General features: G+C 41.4%; 1 protein-coding gene across 1 annotated transcript in view; it reads left to right on the forward strand.

The window, feature by feature from the left end:
• Positions 1-4,220: 4,220 nt before the first annotated feature.
• The window catches only part of LOC104290362 (granulocyte-macrophage colony-stimulating factor receptor subunit alpha-like), a 15,220-nt gene continuing 3,393 nt past the window's right edge, over positions 4,221-16,047 (forward strand). The window contains exons 1-10 of the mRNA XM_009889457.1: positions 4,221-4,308; positions 4,480-4,616; positions 5,637-5,757; positions 7,471-7,600; positions 7,692-7,867; positions 9,024-9,163; positions 11,851-11,889; positions 12,834-12,963; positions 13,625-13,712; positions 15,401-15,482. Of these exons, the coding sequence (XP_009887759.1) occupies positions 4,221-4,308; positions 4,480-4,616; positions 5,637-5,757; positions 7,471-7,600; positions 7,692-7,867; positions 9,024-9,163; positions 11,851-11,889; positions 12,834-12,963; positions 13,625-13,712; positions 15,401-15,482 (1,131 nt within the window). The remainder of the gene's footprint in view (positions 4,309-4,479; positions 4,617-5,636; positions 5,758-7,470; positions 7,601-7,691; positions 7,868-9,023; positions 9,164-11,850; positions 11,890-12,833; positions 12,964-13,624; positions 13,713-15,400; positions 15,483-16,047) is intronic.

The following is a 16,047-nucleotide window of genomic DNA, read 5'->3' on the forward strand; positions in this document are numbered from 1 at the left end:
TTCTGCACTGTGTGTATGGGTCTATTAAGGGGTGAGTGAGTCTTGCTGGTCACTCCTTGGTTCTCCAGTTGTTGAATTAGCTTATAGCTTCAAACCAGTGAGTCTTGGTTGGTGCAATACTGCCACCAGTGTACCATCATGGTAGCAACTGGCACATGCTCTTCAATCCACAGGAAGTCCACAACAGAGGTAGGCAGCAGTTTAACCTTTTCTGTATTCATGGTGGTGACACCAAAAGCCCATTTATACCCTTTTGGGTCCTTGAAGTACCCTCTCCTGAGGTAGCCTGTGCCAAGGATACACAGGGCTGCTGGGTGGTAACACAGTAGGATGCATTTGCCGCTCGACCCTGCTAAGGTCAACTCAGGCTCCAGTACAGAAAACTGTTGGGATGCCCCTGTCGCTCCATAAATCCAGATGGGTTCTGTGCTCTTATAACCTGACGGCATCAGGGTATACTGTACTCTGGTCTCTACCCAAGCCTCATACTTCTGTGGATCTGATGTGCCAGGCCATAGAATCCACACAGTCCAGTAAACCCGGTCATCCTTTTCCTCCTCCTGGCCAGACATAGGGACCCTCTATTACTGGTTGGAGTATTCACTGTCTGACATTTACAGTGCCAGACCAGAAGTCCATTCACCAGAATCAAGGGAAGCAATTTCAGTCCTTCTGCATCTGGAGGACTGCTGATCACCGCCTTCTGTCTCAACAGCAGCTAAGCTGACAGACTTCTTAGGTGGTCCCTTCTTATCAGCTGCTTTCCCCCTCAGTTTGCGTACATTGGCTTCCAGTTTAAAAGTGGGGTCACCATCCCACTTCCTCATGTCTTCCCCCTAGTCATGCAGAAAGAACCGGAAAATGCCACATGGCATGCACCTGGGGCTCCCTTCCCTCTGACCAGGGCCAGAGGGAGCTGACTCCATGTGGTGTCCATGACAGCCCAGTTGCTGGTCCATGGGGAAAAGGAGGGAGAGAGATTTTCTTCAATATTTTGAAGCCAGGAAGACGCTCTCTTGACACGTGATGTATCTGAATGTGGGCAATATATCATTACCAAGCTATTGGAATATCATACTGGTGTATTTTGGACTACATTCCTCCACGTGGCACACACACATAGGATGTCATTAAGATCTTTGGAGACCTGGTTGTCACCGAGGTCACTGTAGATGACTTCTGGCACTGCTAATTCTCTCAGGTGCTGGATGCCTTCCTCACTGGTAGTCCATTTCCCTTGGTAATTCACAAAAATTTCCCTTGAATGGAGAGACAGGCTTGACAGGAGCCACCTCTAGAGATTATGGATTGTTGCCTCTTTTCCAATTCCTCTGTCAGTTCTCCAGTCCCTAGTCAGGGATCTCAGCTGTTGGGCTTTCCTGTCCTCTAATTCCTGACTGTTGGCCCGCTATCCCAGCATTAGAGCAGCCAGGCAGCAATCTGCCTCCCTGGCTGGCAGCTGTAATCTTTCTGCATGTCTTGAAGATCTCTTGAGGTCCTGGCTTTTACTGCATTCAGTTTTCATTGTTGAGCATGACATCATGTGGTCTGGAACATCCCTTTGGACAGTCTGGGTCAGCTGCCCTGGCTATGCCCACCCTCAGCCTACTGGCTTTTGGGTGAGAGATTGGTGAGAGCGCCTTGACGCTGTGCGAGCACTGCTCAGCAATAGCCAAAATGTTGGTGTGTTATCAAAACCATTCTAGCTACAGCTACAACGTACAGCACTATATGGGCTGCTCTGGTGAAAGTTAACTCCAACCCAGCCAGAACCAAGTGTTTCATAAGCTAGAGAAGGACAACACAATAAAGCACAGCCATGAACTACCTTGTTGAACCAGGCAGCAGTGCCAACCCTTTCCTAAACTCACACAGTCTGCAAGGGGAGGCGTAGCCTCCTTCACATGGTCTATACACTGCCTCACCAGAGACAATATCCGTACGCTATGTGAGAGACAAGAAAAGAAAAAAGCAGGAAAAAGAAAGCTGACCAGGTGTAAGGTTTGCTTGCTGCTTAAAAAAATGCCTTTGGGAAAAAGACTTCCAAACTAAAGAAACTCAGCTGAGGGAAACAGAAAATCAAATATTAAAAAAAAAAATAGGAAAATACTAAAAAGGTTAATAAGACTTCTATATAGCAATAATCAAAGGCTTTAAAACAAGTAGTGGGAAATTATTTATGTGTACCAGAAGCAGTGAATGAAATTCAACCTTATCTCCATTGACTGTAGCAGGAGCTTAAACAACTTATGCTTACATAAATGCTTACTTATAGATACTTTTAGATGTCTTAATATTAAAATTCATCCCACACAGGTAATCCGCAGCTAAGCTAATAAATCTGTTTCATTACCAAGACATAATGGAGGCAAGTCAAGAGGGGAAAGAAACACTGAAAAATATCTGGTCTTTTGTAGCATTCCTCACTGAAAAGGCCATTAGCATATACTATAACTCATTTCAGGAAACTGGACTGAAAAACACACAAAGGCAGAAGTACATTCTAGAAAATGCTGACAACTTACAGAAGGAAAGTTGTAGGTGCAGAGGATCAGAAATACCGAGAAGTGTGCACTGTAATTATATAAATCTTTGTTCAAATGGACTGTACATGAAGATTTGAGAGTCACATTCTCTAAAATAGCTCTAAGCAGGTTCAGAATTTTTTCCTTGCGTCTCAAGTGTATTTTATAGCCCAAGTTCAACTGTATATCACTGCAGTTATACGAGTTTAAAATTATTATGGACATAATTCTTATGAGCTAGCATCATATTTTGATTACAAAGCGGACATCCTCAAAGTTTAATAATGTCCACAGTAAGATTCAACAAGTTCTGGACACAAAACAAATGATAACAAAGAAAGTGTAGAAAAAAAAGTATCTTATTTAATAGTAGGATACAGTAAATTACACCTAACAACTGGCATTCTTTAGTATATTCAGTTTTCTGTGAAAAGAGGTGAAAACTGAGGGACCATGAATAATAAAATGAAAAATTCATTCAGGTTTGTCAGGAACTGACTGAAGTGTCATCAAGTTTAAGATAAATGCTGCTATTTGGGATACTCAGGACAATGGAAAAGCAGCTGAATCTTGGGTACCAAGTGGCCTTTGGAAAGGCCCATTAAAATTCCAGCTCCTAAGGTACTTTTCTGAATGGAAAGCTGTTCTTAGCTGATCTGTGGTCAGAAAAGAAAAGAAGTAAAGATGATAGAAAATAGCGTTGAAATTGATAAATAAAGTATACAAAACCAACAGTATGTCCACAGTCAGCTTTGATCTTTGCCTCCAGGAAAAGAATAAGAAGTGATTTGGGACATTGCTCTAAACATTATTTTAAGGGCTATTAAGGCCTTACTACATGAAATCTTGAAATCAATCCCAAAAGACTTTGAAGCAAGTCTGTAGATTTGCCACAGCCAGAAAAAAAAGTTAAGCAGGTCAGCATTTAATTCCTGCTAAAACCTGACAGAGATCGAGACCTTTCTGTTCCTGCTTTGCCTAGTTCAGATCTCACGGACGTTTTCCATGCATTCCTAAGACATGCTGGCAGGAGCAGGTATGGGCTCTGAACATGTCTGATGGTGATGCTGGCTTTACCAGAGCACTCACGGAGAACTGAGTCATCCACACCCTGACACAACCAAAAGCCAAACCATCCACCTCCCAAAAGGCGCCTTTAACAAATGGTTGAAAGCCAGTCTAAATGCTCACTTTGCAGCAGAAACTGGAGCACTGCATTGGAAAATCTGCAGGGATGTTCACAGGATCAGAAAGCAAGAAAACCTGACTTTCTGGTGGTAGGGTTAGGATAGATATGTGGAACAACGGTAATCCTAAGTCATGGTCTCTGCATCAAATATGGTGAGCGTATGTATCATACCGAGAGTCTGTGGCCTCTCTGCCTCAAAGAGCTGTGTTATAATGGACCATAGTGAGCCTACTCAGTTCTTTCAAAGAAGATGTGCCTGCCAGACGTCCTGAAGCACACTCTGTGCTTGGCTATTTCCTAAGGGTGAATTAGACAGCACCTTTGACTCTTCCCATGAAAAAAATAATGAAGCTTTGCAGAAACCAAAATACACTTTGGTGTCACTTTTCTCTTTTTTTCTTTTCTCCTTTTTCTTTCTTTCTTTCTTTTCTTTTTTCCTTTTTCTTTCTTTCTTTCTTTTTTTTTTTTCCCTGAAGGCTTCATTGTCTTTTTGCAGAGAAGAAAAGATGTTTGATACTCATGGAATCATTTGCATGATTTGGTGGTGTATGATGCTATTTCATCCCTCGCATGCTGACATCCAGTGTACGGGTTGTAAGTACGTTTATGCAGATATAATCTGAGAAACAGGGTTTAATTCTTCATTTATCAGAGATATTTGCAATTAATCTGGCAATTGTCATCTTAAGTCTGACAGATAACATCCTCTACATTCAACAAAAACAATAGCATATCCTTACTGAGTTTATTCTGTAACACTCTCAGCAGAAGCACAAGAATCACCTATTACAAATGTGAAAATGAACTGGAGAAAAATGGAACTGTCCTGGGAGAGCAGCAAGAATTTCTCTAAGTACAACTGTACCATCATGGACAAGAACAAGGATAACACGACCTATCAGGTAAACTTGCTATTTGTTGAGATAAATAATTGCACCTTTTTTCTTTTTTTTTCTTTTTTTTTTTTTTTTTTTACCTTTTATCAATTTCACTTTAAAAAAATAATCCATTGCAGGTAAAATCTGATCAGTGATTGTTTGCAGTCTACAGCTCGATCTGTCAAGGGCTGTGCAAAATCATCACCGGTTCCAGGGTGCATTTGCTGCAGGAGGAGCATCCTGTGCATACCACAGAACTGAAGTCCTGGCACCAAAGTGGAAAGGAGGCGATAGCTTGGACTGTAGCTACATTGAATCATGAATAGGGATGTAGGTGCTGAATAAAGGGGCTGTGAGACTAAGTGAGACTCCTAGAGAATTTAGAGAAACAGAGCAAGAGCCTCTTCAAACAAAAAGGGGATTCTCTGAACACTACCATGGGTTTTCGTTATCTCAAGTTCTTCACTTGTTTCCCAGTAAATTTGACCCTGTCTGTAGCAGAGGTTATGTCATGAGCCCACATCATCCAAAGAGAAAAGTAGGAAGCTTGACAGAAAGAGAGATGGTGATGGTTTATTTAGATGGCAAAGCTGATGCCTTAATTAGAAATACATATTAGAAAGACACATCACATTTTTATTGAAGATTATAAATATAATGCCATAGACACCTTTCTGGGGAGGTCAGATGAGGACTTTTATTTTGCTTAATCCTTTAATTAAATTCCAATGTGGTTCCCTCATTTACTATCTTCTGTTATGCCACTGGAGTACTAACTGCTCTAATAGTTGCGCACTGGTGTAGCATGCAACTCCTGAGCTGCAAAGCTTTTTGTGTAGTTATGCTTTTGATCACTTAGCTCCATTTTTCATCACCCTCAAGTGGTAAAGGAGAGAGTTAGCTCTTAAACCTAAAACACATACATATACACACACAAGATTTTGGCCCTACAACCTGAGTTTCTGAGTTGCACTTCCACAGCCAGCAGCATCTAACACAAGTGAAGGAAAAACAGAAATAAAACATCAACATGTTCTTTTTCAGGTGACTATTTCACGATGCAGGTTTCCAGTGGAACGATACATTCCTCTGCACAAAGGGGTATTCTTCATCATTGAAGTGCCAAACACAAACATCTCAAAAAACTGCACCTTTATTCGTAGAGGTAATGTCTGTGGTCTAGGTGAGATTTTCTCCATTTGCAATCTTTCAAAGGTAAACATTGACTTAGAAAACAATTCCTTACCAGTAGGTAACTTTTATTTTCTATTAAAAATTATTTTTTGCGGATCTGCTAAAATTATTTGCCCTGTAATGAATGTTTCCTCAGTTCTGCAAGAGACGTATTACTACAAATGTATTGGTAATTGCATTATTCTCTTTCATACTAGGGCTCCAAAATGCCACTAAATTTAAGGGTGGATTCAAATAACTGTTCTGGCCATTACAAATTAAGATGTTGGCACCCATTTCGTTATTCAATGCTTTTCTGCTGGGCTGTTGGTGAGTTTGTCAGGAGCCAGACCACAGAGCTAGCTAAAGACACAGTCTGGGGGATCAGTGAAACCCATAAAATGGGAGGGTGTGAGGAAAGGAAATGCCAGTGATAAGCAGCGAGGGGCAAACTGAATGTAGCAATCTCCCAAACTGGCCCTGGCGTGGACGTGCCCGCACACATGCACACACTCCTGTGGGTTCCCTCAGCTGCTGTGCACCCACTGCGCTGAGGCAAGTGTTCACAAAAATATTCTGAGCTTGCCCCATGTGGGAGTTCATCAAAGTGGGATTTAGGCAGATCCTAGGTTCATCATTCCAAACCTGAAGTTTTTACAGCCCTTTTTCCCCTGCCTTTTGAACTCAGAGTTCTCCACTGAAATTGCCCACTCGCCAGTGTTCCTGCAGCTGTGCGTAACTGGGATGTTTCAGATGTGGCAGACGTGATGAGATTAGCAGCTTGCTCATATCTGAGTAGAGAAAGTGCTCACTACTCACCTCTTCCCGGCGACCTGACAGAGGAAACACAGTCACGGTGACCCTCAAAATACAAACCAGCACACACGGCTTCTTTTTGATGCTCCTCCCTAGCTGGCCCTAGCCTCCAAGCATGCAGGTTCCCCAGGGGATTGCCCCTGCTTCCACAAGGGTGCCCTCAATAATGGGTGCTGGAGGGGGCTGGAGGCAGTAGCAGAGGAAGCCTCCACCCTTTCGCTGAAGTTGGGGCCCACCACAGAATGAAGCAGAAGAATGGCTGAAGAAGAAAGAAGGAAGCTGAGCATGCCTGCACAGCCCAGCCACAAGGGAGCTTCTGAGGAAATGAGGTTGTCCCTCCAAGGTTTGAGTAACCTGGCCTAGTGGAAGGTATCCCTGCCCATGGCGGGGAGGTTGGAACTAGATGATTTTTAAGGTCCCTTCCAATATAAACCATTCTGTGGTTCCATGTGCTCCAGAAAAGGAACAGATCAAATCTCTGTCATCCACGTCAGGGTGGAAAGATCTAGCCAGGAGGTCATTTGATCAGAGGGCCCCCCCTTACTTTTAAAAGCCCCAACTTTTTAAACACTGTGTGTAAGCAATCCAGGAGTGGATTCCTGAGCATTAATTTTAAAAGGAGAAATACTTCTTTCTGTAGCACCAAGGATGGTGTTAAAAGGCCGTGTGCCTTGCTTTACCTGTGTGAATGCTCTGTTCAGTCCCAGGTTTCACAGTTCAGAGGCAGTCAAAATAGGGAATGTCCAGCTTTCTCTCAGTTGTCATGCCTAACCCAACCAATAACCAGCTGGAGTTGCAGGTATCTAACATATCTAAGCATGTTCTATGATCCTCCAGAATGAAACAGTCACACCATTTTTCCTCATTGTGGATATTCCTGTGTTTGCAGGCATGAAAGGGTCGGCCATTGAAAATTTCTCCTGTGTGATTTATAACATTTCCCTCATGAACTGCACTTGGCAGGCAGGCAGGGATGCTCCAGGAGATACCCACTATTTTCTCTACTGGCAGAACTCGATGTAAGTAGGTTTGCTTGAGCCTAGGGAAGTCTGAATTCTCATTTGACATATCCACTGCCCACATTTAACTAAAATACCTTGCTGTATACAGATATGATGATGCAATGGAATGTGAGCTTTACATTAAAGATGAAAATGGCAGAAACACGGGATGCAGATTCCAAAATGTGAAGATAGCAACTGAAAAAGCTTACTTCTTGGTGAACGGGTCTAGCAAAGACGCCCTGATCCAGTTCTATGATGAGTACATTCAACTGTATAAAATTGGTAGGTAAATGAACATTTTTATTTTATTATTGTTTTATAAAATAAGGAAGTGGGGAAATTTTCTCTGAAGAGAAAAAAATTATAAAACAAAGTCTGTAGCCAGGACAGGATCCTACACTGCAGGACAGACTTTGCTCCTGATAGCTGACAGACTATAGTTCCAAAACTTAATTAAAACAAGCAAAGGCAGAAGCAGCCTGAAATAACAGCTTGAAGAAGTGCGGTGAACATATCCATGGAATCCAAGTGATGAAAAACAATGGTTAGACTTTCAAGGCCACTTTTCTCATGGGATCGTTTCTCCATCCCATAATTCCATGCCTGGGAGCCACAAAAGCTATATGTCCAAAAAACCAAAGGGAGGCTTCAACTTGCAAATTTAGACTGTGTTATTTAAATCTGTGAGTACCTATGTGCGAGCTAGGCATCTAAGCTCTGCTAGAGATCCAGGACAGGATTCAGCTGCCTAAAGATATGCATTATTAGTGCCATTTGAAACACCCTCAGACACTTGAGGCATCCACAAGGGGTGGCCCAGCACCTGTGAGAGACCAGGGTCCTCCTGGGTGTCCTATGGTGTCTGCAATGCGCAGCGTGAGACTGACCCCTGCTTGCAGCCCATGGCTGTAAAGCTCAGAGCTCTTTGGCTGAGCACGCCTGCTCTGTGGTACACCAAACGGCTTTGCAGGCATCACGGGCGCTACCGGTGAGGTCTCTGCTGACTCTAGTGGTTAGACTCTTAAGTCACACCTAGTCAACTACGTTGTAGGCACTGAGATTCAGACAACTTAATCTACTACCTGAGTACCACCGCATGCACAGAAACGTCCGTCTTTTTTCCTATGGAGACTTGCGTTGTCAATGTGAAATTTAGACAGAGAAGAAAATGGCACTCTGCTGATTGCGTTACTGATTACACAAAATCCTTCATACTTTTTTTACATGACCTTCAGTTACTTCAGATGTCCAACAACTGAAGTGATACATTCCCAAGTTTTCCTACTGTATTTTACTCCTGTTTAACAGGTAACGTTTGTTAACATCAGTAGCACACAGTTGTACATCAGTTGCCTTAACTTCACATGTATTTAGCAATGAACACGAGTTGTAGCTGATTACTGACCACGTCTACATTAACCACTTAATCTCTTTCCAGAAATACTCACTCCTCCATTAAATGTTGCTGTCAATTATACTAGAGATTCATCGAGTTGCGTAATTACATGGCAAACACCCCTTACAAGTCATTTGCGAAAAGGAGATTGTTTTGAGTATGAAATTAGCATACGAAACAAGGTAAAAAAAATTCTTGGTTTGTATTTGGCATTGCACCTACCTACATGCATATTTATGATGTGAAAACTTCTGTTTCCTTTATTTATTAACTTCTCTCTCATAAGTTGTTGTGTACTTCTGCTCCAGTTCTACTGGTCTCATATCCCACCACTCATGACTTTAAACTAATATCAGAGGTGCAAAGCAGAAAAGCAGAGGAGAGCAGGGAAATATTATGAGGGGTCTCTGTCCCAAGACTGGGAGAGCACATGAGAAGTTTTCCTGCATGAGCATGTCTCACAAGAGACGACCACGTGATGGCAGCCTGTGATCTGCAACCAGGGTGCTGCCTTGGTGGCAACCTCCAGTCCATCCCAGGACTGCTCACCCTTACCCTGCTTCCCTGGGCACCTCAGCTTCAGCCACATCTGAGGGGATTTTGCAGATGCCGGAAAGCTCACAGCTGCCCCTCAATTTCAACATGTGGGACTGTTTTGCCACCCCCTGGCCTCCACACCTCTCCTCCACCACCTTTCTGTTTGTTGCCCTTTGGCAGCCTTCCCTCAGATGCTGTCCTTCTTCCCCTGGAGCCTGGTTGAGCCAGCCCGACCCCCACCTGTCTACACGATATCCACCAAAACCTGTTTTGAAACAGGTGCTGAAATAGAAACCACCCCTCTGAAAAATTAGATACCAGCAACTCAGGAGAAAGTTCACACAGGCCCAGGGTAGATGTCCGCAATGGATGCATTTGCTTTTCAGTGGGTTACCCGCTACTCTCTCTGCAGTCAGATGTGGTGTTACCCATCTCCTTCCAAGGTTCATGACAGACGAATCATGCTTTAAAGTCCTTCTTTCTTTCCATTGGCTATAAGAGAGGAACGAAAGATGGCTACCTCAGATGTAAACATGTATGTACCAAAAGCGAGCAGGGATTTTTCCTACGCTATAGGCAGAGCACTACCGATTTACCATAGTGACTACAGGAAAAGTGCAGGACAAGACAGAGCATGTCAATTTACTATAGCTGATCAAATCCTCCTCTACAAATCTCAGTGCCTAAAGGACCTGATTTTAACACCCCTAAGGACAAAGGGCAGCAAAATTCTTGGAGCCCATGAGTTTGACGAGAAGGCAAGAAAAAGCACTCTTCCTCCCCATCCCTGGGATACCTGTTCCACCATTATGTGATCTCCACATGTGGATAACGTCTGTACCGTGCCAAATTAGGGCTGCGTACACATCCCCTTTCCCAGCCACAGGTCAGAAGCTTACTGTAGCGGCAATTCCTCAGCTGTTTTTAACACAAGACCATTTCAGGAAAGCTCAACTAAGGGCTAAACAAAAATACACAACTGCAACAAAGCAATACATCATTAACACTCATTAATTCATTCAAAACAAGGCCTGCAGCTTGCATGCTATTTGGATTGTCTGGATTTTGTGTCTTGCATGCATTAATGGTATCTACCTTGGTAGCTATTTGAAGGAGCAATTGCAGTACACGTAGCTTTCCAGTCAGCTGCTATGATTTGACTGTAAGATCTTGTGTGAAATACTTGAATTTTTTTACATAAAGATATAGATTACAACATATGACTAAAACAATATTTCCAAAACTTTTCTTTTGAACAAATATATGTTAACTCTTCTTTCCTGTGCAGCAATCAGAATAGGTGGGGATCAGTAGATTCCTATATTTGTGCATGAAATTCATCTCACAAAATAAGGCACTAATGTAGGTGTCTGCAAAGGAGCATGGATATTCCAAAACAGCCAAGGCATATCTACGGCTCCGTGCAGCTGAGCAGAAGGTGCCTCATGCCCCTTAAGGTGCTATAGGTACTGCAGGTACCAGAGGTATCTACATGGAGATGGCAGATATAACTCCCACCTTTCGGTAGAGGCTGTCAGTGGTAAGGCAGGATATACTAGAGGAGCTAAAATGGCACTGTACACCTAAATTTTCAGCAACTCATTTGCACCCTCCCTGTTCACAGCACAGGCTGATGACTTCCATCATGTCCTGAGTTGAAAGAGCTCAGCTGACAATGAATAATGGGGGAATAGTAGTCTGTTTTCTAATGCAACATACACGGTGGATGTATTTTCTGAAATGAGACACTCCTTCCAATAACATCGTTCTGATTTTTCCATAATGCCAGCTATCCTTCTGACATTACATGTGATAGATATTTCCAGGACCTCAGCCTTTCAATGTTTTCTGGGATGCTTGCTAAAATCACTGCCATTGATTTTGTTCACTCATTTTTGAACCTATCCTTTTTTCAGAATTTTCAGGTTCTTTGATCTAGGTCAATGCTTGATTCTAGCTAATTAAATTTTGATCACATGGGATGTGCAAGTAGCTCTTCACATACTTTGGGGAAAGCCTCTGAGTATGGATCACTCAGATGTCTAACAGAGAATGCACAGTGTAAATATGCCCTTAGAGGCAAATACAGCTTCTCACAACCACTGATAAATAATTCATGTTTCCTTCCTTTTCTAAAAGGAAATTGAGGAAGCCAAAACTCTGCATAACGTGCTATATTCTGGAACATTACTGGAGCAGAATATCCAATTGATTTTTCAGTTTAAAATTACTTTTTATCTTTCTAAGCATGAAAATGAGAACACAAGAGGGAGAAATATTTCATTATTTGACAAGAAAATAATAAAAATTAAGATTTGTCTTTTGTCTGCAGGATAAACCCAAAGAAGAGGAAAACGATCTACCTGTAAGAGTAAGTATTCTTGTCCTATACAAATTTGTGCTTTTGCCCACTTAAGCATATAAATACCATTACATAATTACTTCTAGAACTATAGTTTTTTGTATTAATATATCAATGAGAATTCATGAAAATATGTTCCTGTGGTATCTTTATGTGTAAAATTAATACATCTCTTTTGGATGGCGTAGCTTACACTAGGCAGAATTTATCATGCATTTCATGAAACTTCATACTTTCCATTTATCGCACAAGTAGATTTTGCTTAAAACAAATGTGGCATTTTGCTTAATAAAAATTGGCAACATTCTCTTTCTCATATCTATGGGTGGAAAATGCCACTGTATTTAAGTATAGCTAGACAGAGAGAATGCCAAGGTCTTCAAAACCTGGTGAAGTTAATTGAGATTCCAATACACACTGTCAGGCTTCCCCTGACATAAGTGGTCTTCTCGGCCCTGCAAGCATCTTAGGCTTGGCAGATTCCAGACTTTGTATAAAGTATCATGAGGCCAGATGATACATATCTGTTATTGGATTGTCGTAAAAACACTAAGACTGTTTAGCAGAGACAGACACCATCCAAGGAATATTTGCATGATTAAACCCTGTAAAGGTTGTAAGCTGAATTTACAGGGTACTTCTCCAGTTTCAGCTTTCTATCCTGGTTTTTTTTAAGATCCATAAAAAGTGTCCTTGAAGCATAGTAAAATAAATTAAGGACCCAATACACTTCAAAATCCAACTTTAAACTTAAAAAAAAACAGAAAGACTCGATGGCAGGATGAACTAATTTATCACCATTTCAAATCTGGGGAGACGAACATTTAAATAGTACATACATAAAAATCATACAAATTAGTCTTTTGTAGAAAGAAACTGTGTCAGGAAATTAAACCCCAAATTCCATTAATATTTGCTTATAGGGTGAAATGCACTGCTTGCTTTGATTTTAGGTAAGGAACAACAGATACGAATTCCAAAATTACAATGAGAAAAAAAAATACATTCTGAAAATCAGAGCACGTGGAAAAAACTGTGACATAAGCCCAAACTGGGGGGAATGGAGTGAACCCATTGAGTTTGGTAAGACTGTGAAATATTATTTTAATATATACTTTTTTTTTTCTTTAGTATTACCACGTTTGCCTCGTTTTCTCCCTCACACTCACAGATGTGAATAAAATCTTAATTCTTACCCTATGACATGGAAGGAACCAGGTGGACGTTATTCATGTGGAGATGTCTAAGTACTATGGCCACAGAGGCTGATAGCAGCCTTTGACTAGCTGGGATTGTGAAGGCAGCAGTTTCTCAGGTGCCAGGGCTACAGGAACCGGTTGAGACAGATCCAGTCTTGTCTTCAGTCTGGAGTACTGAGGCTGCCTTTCAGTTCTTTAAGCTTTTGCCATGAATATAATCCTCTTCCTTCCACATCTTCCTTTTCCCCCTTTCCTCAACCATCTTTTTACAGTTGCACCACTTTTACTCTATTTTTCATTCTATGACACTGTATCTCCTTCTACTTCTCTGGATTATTTTTTTTTTTAATTCTCTACATTTTAAATTTTCTAAATGTTTTAAAATGCATCAACTGTATCTGAACTTTTTGACATAGTTCTCCAAGAAGTCAAATTGAAGTCCTTCAGATTATTTGAAATATTAGGTGAAATTTGTATTCATTACTAATAGTCACAAAGGTAGCTTTTTGGCATGCTAAGATATTTCTCTCTCTTGGATGTTTCAGGTGAAGGGAAAGATCCCTTTGTGTTTTTATTTCTGATAGCACTTGGAACAATCTCAGTGATACTGCTCCCATATTTTCTTTTCAAAAGGTAAATCAACCCTCTTGATGTAGAAACTACTGATACAATATTATTTCTATGAAACACATTCCTCCCATCTTCTACCTTCTTATCTACAAACTTAAATAATCCGATTATCAATGTCATGAAGTATGATTACCAGTATTGATGTGGATGCCACTTTGACATGCAAAATGACTAGAAGTGAAAAAGGGGGAAAGGATGTCAGTAAGTGATTGATTCTACCAGAGCTTAAAAAAAAAAATCTGGTCTTAGTTTTAAGCATTTAACACACATCACTTTGAAGTCATTGGCTTCATACAGTACCAGACAAGAGGAAATGAGGACGGAGGAACGTGTCATTATTTTGATAAAACTTCTCACTTGATAGTGGAAAAAAGTTATCTTGGAATCACAGAATGGTAGGGGTTGGAAAAGACCTTCAAAAATCATCTAGTCCAACCCCCCTGCCAAAACAGGTTCACCTAGAGCAAGTTGGCCAGGAATGCATCCAGGTGGGTTTTGAATACCTCCAGAGAAGGAGTTTCCACAACCTCTCTGGGCAGCCTGTTCCAGTGCTCTGCCACCCTCAAAGTAAAGAATTTTTTCCTCACTGTGAGATGGAATTTCCTGTGTTACAGTTTGTGCCTGTTTCCCCTTGTTCTGTTGCTGGGCACAACTGAAAAGAGTCTGACCCCATCCTCTTGACACCCATCCTTTAAATATTTATAAGCATTGATGAGATCCCCTCTCAGTCTTCTTTTCTCCAGATTAAAAAGACACAGGTCTCAACCTTTCCTCATAAGAGAGATGTTCCAGTCCCTTGATCATCTTTGCAGCCCTCCGCTGGACTCTCTCCAGTAGTTCCTTGTCTTTCTTGAACTGGGGAGCCCAGAACTGGGCACAGTACTCCAGATGCTGCCTCACCAGGGCAGAGTAGAGGGGGAAGATGACCTCCCTTGACTTGCTGGCCACATTCTTTTTAATCCACCTCATTGATCTTCTTGGCCACAAGGGCACTTTGCTGACTCGTGGTCAACTTGTTGTCTACCAGGACTCCTGGGTATCCCTCTGCAGAGCTGCTTTCCAGCAGGTCCGCACCTAACCTGTACCGGTGTATGGGGCTATTCCTCCCCAGGTGCAGGACCCTACACTTGCCCTTACTGAATTTCATTATGTTCCTCTCCACCCAACACTCTCTAGCCTGTCCAGGTCTCACTGAATTGTGGCACAGCCTTCTGGTGTGTCAGCCACTCCTTCCAGTTTTGTGTCATCAGCAAACTTGCTGAGGGTACACTCTGTCCCCTCATCCATGTTGTTGATGAATATGTTGAACAAGACTGGACCCAGTACTGACCTCTGGGGGACACTGCGAGTTACAGGCCTCCAACTGGACTCTTTGCCACTGATCACAACCTCGAGCTCTGCCATTCAGCCAGTTCTCAATCCACCTGTCATGTGATTCATTGGAAGTTATTGTTTAATAAAGTATTTACTATGACTGTCGTCACAAAATAAGTTTTAGTTACCCAAGTGATAAGTGTAATAATAGTTACCCAGCAGTCTACACTCAAAACATTTTCCTTCTCACTTAGTGATTTGTAAAGCAATAGCTATTCAATCTTGAAAGTAAAAATGCCCTTAAGGTATAATACAAAATGTTTGTGTAAGTTATATTACCAGTATTTTTAATTTATGATCCCATATTCTATCCAAAGGTACTGCAGTTTCAAAAGCATATTTTCTCCCATTCCGCAACCAAGAGACAAATTTAATGCATCAAATGATGAAGATATCCAGGTATGCTTTCTTTTCAGTTCAAATTTGTTAACTATAAACCATTATAGGCCAAAGACTAGAATAACTGGCATATAAAGATGAGTGTTAAATTTGGTCCATTAAAAACTAATTTGCTCCCATGCAAAGTATGCTGTTTTGAAACTAGAAATGCTCTATGCCAGTGCTGAGACTGGAGATTATCCTGTACGTACTTGCTGTCATATTTTAAGACCTGAGTTATCAGTTTCACTGAGACCAGTAATTTCTGCGTGTACAAATTTTGCTAGGTTGCTGCCCATACTTTGAAAACAACCTGAGAAAGCATTTGCCATTAGCATTTTCAAGTATCAATGATCATAATACAATGTGAATATATATTTTATAAGCCTGACTACACCCATATTAAAAAAAAAACAAAACAACAAACCTATTGCATTGACTCATGGAAAACAGGGCTGGAAAGGCTCCACAGTTTAACTAGCCTTCCTCTTTGCTTCAGCATAGGATTAGTTATGACAATTTTGATGTTTTCTGCAAATTGTGTTCAAATGATATTTTGCTGCATTCCTGTGCAGTTTATTTTAAT

Source organism: Charadrius vociferus, unplaced genomic scaffold, assembly GCF_000708025.1.
Source record: "Charadrius vociferus isolate BGI_N301 unplaced genomic scaffold, ASM70802v2 scaffold26, whole genome shotgun sequence".
NCBI classification, from domain to species: Eukaryota; Metazoa; Chordata; class Aves; order Charadriiformes; family Charadriidae; genus Charadrius; species Charadrius vociferus.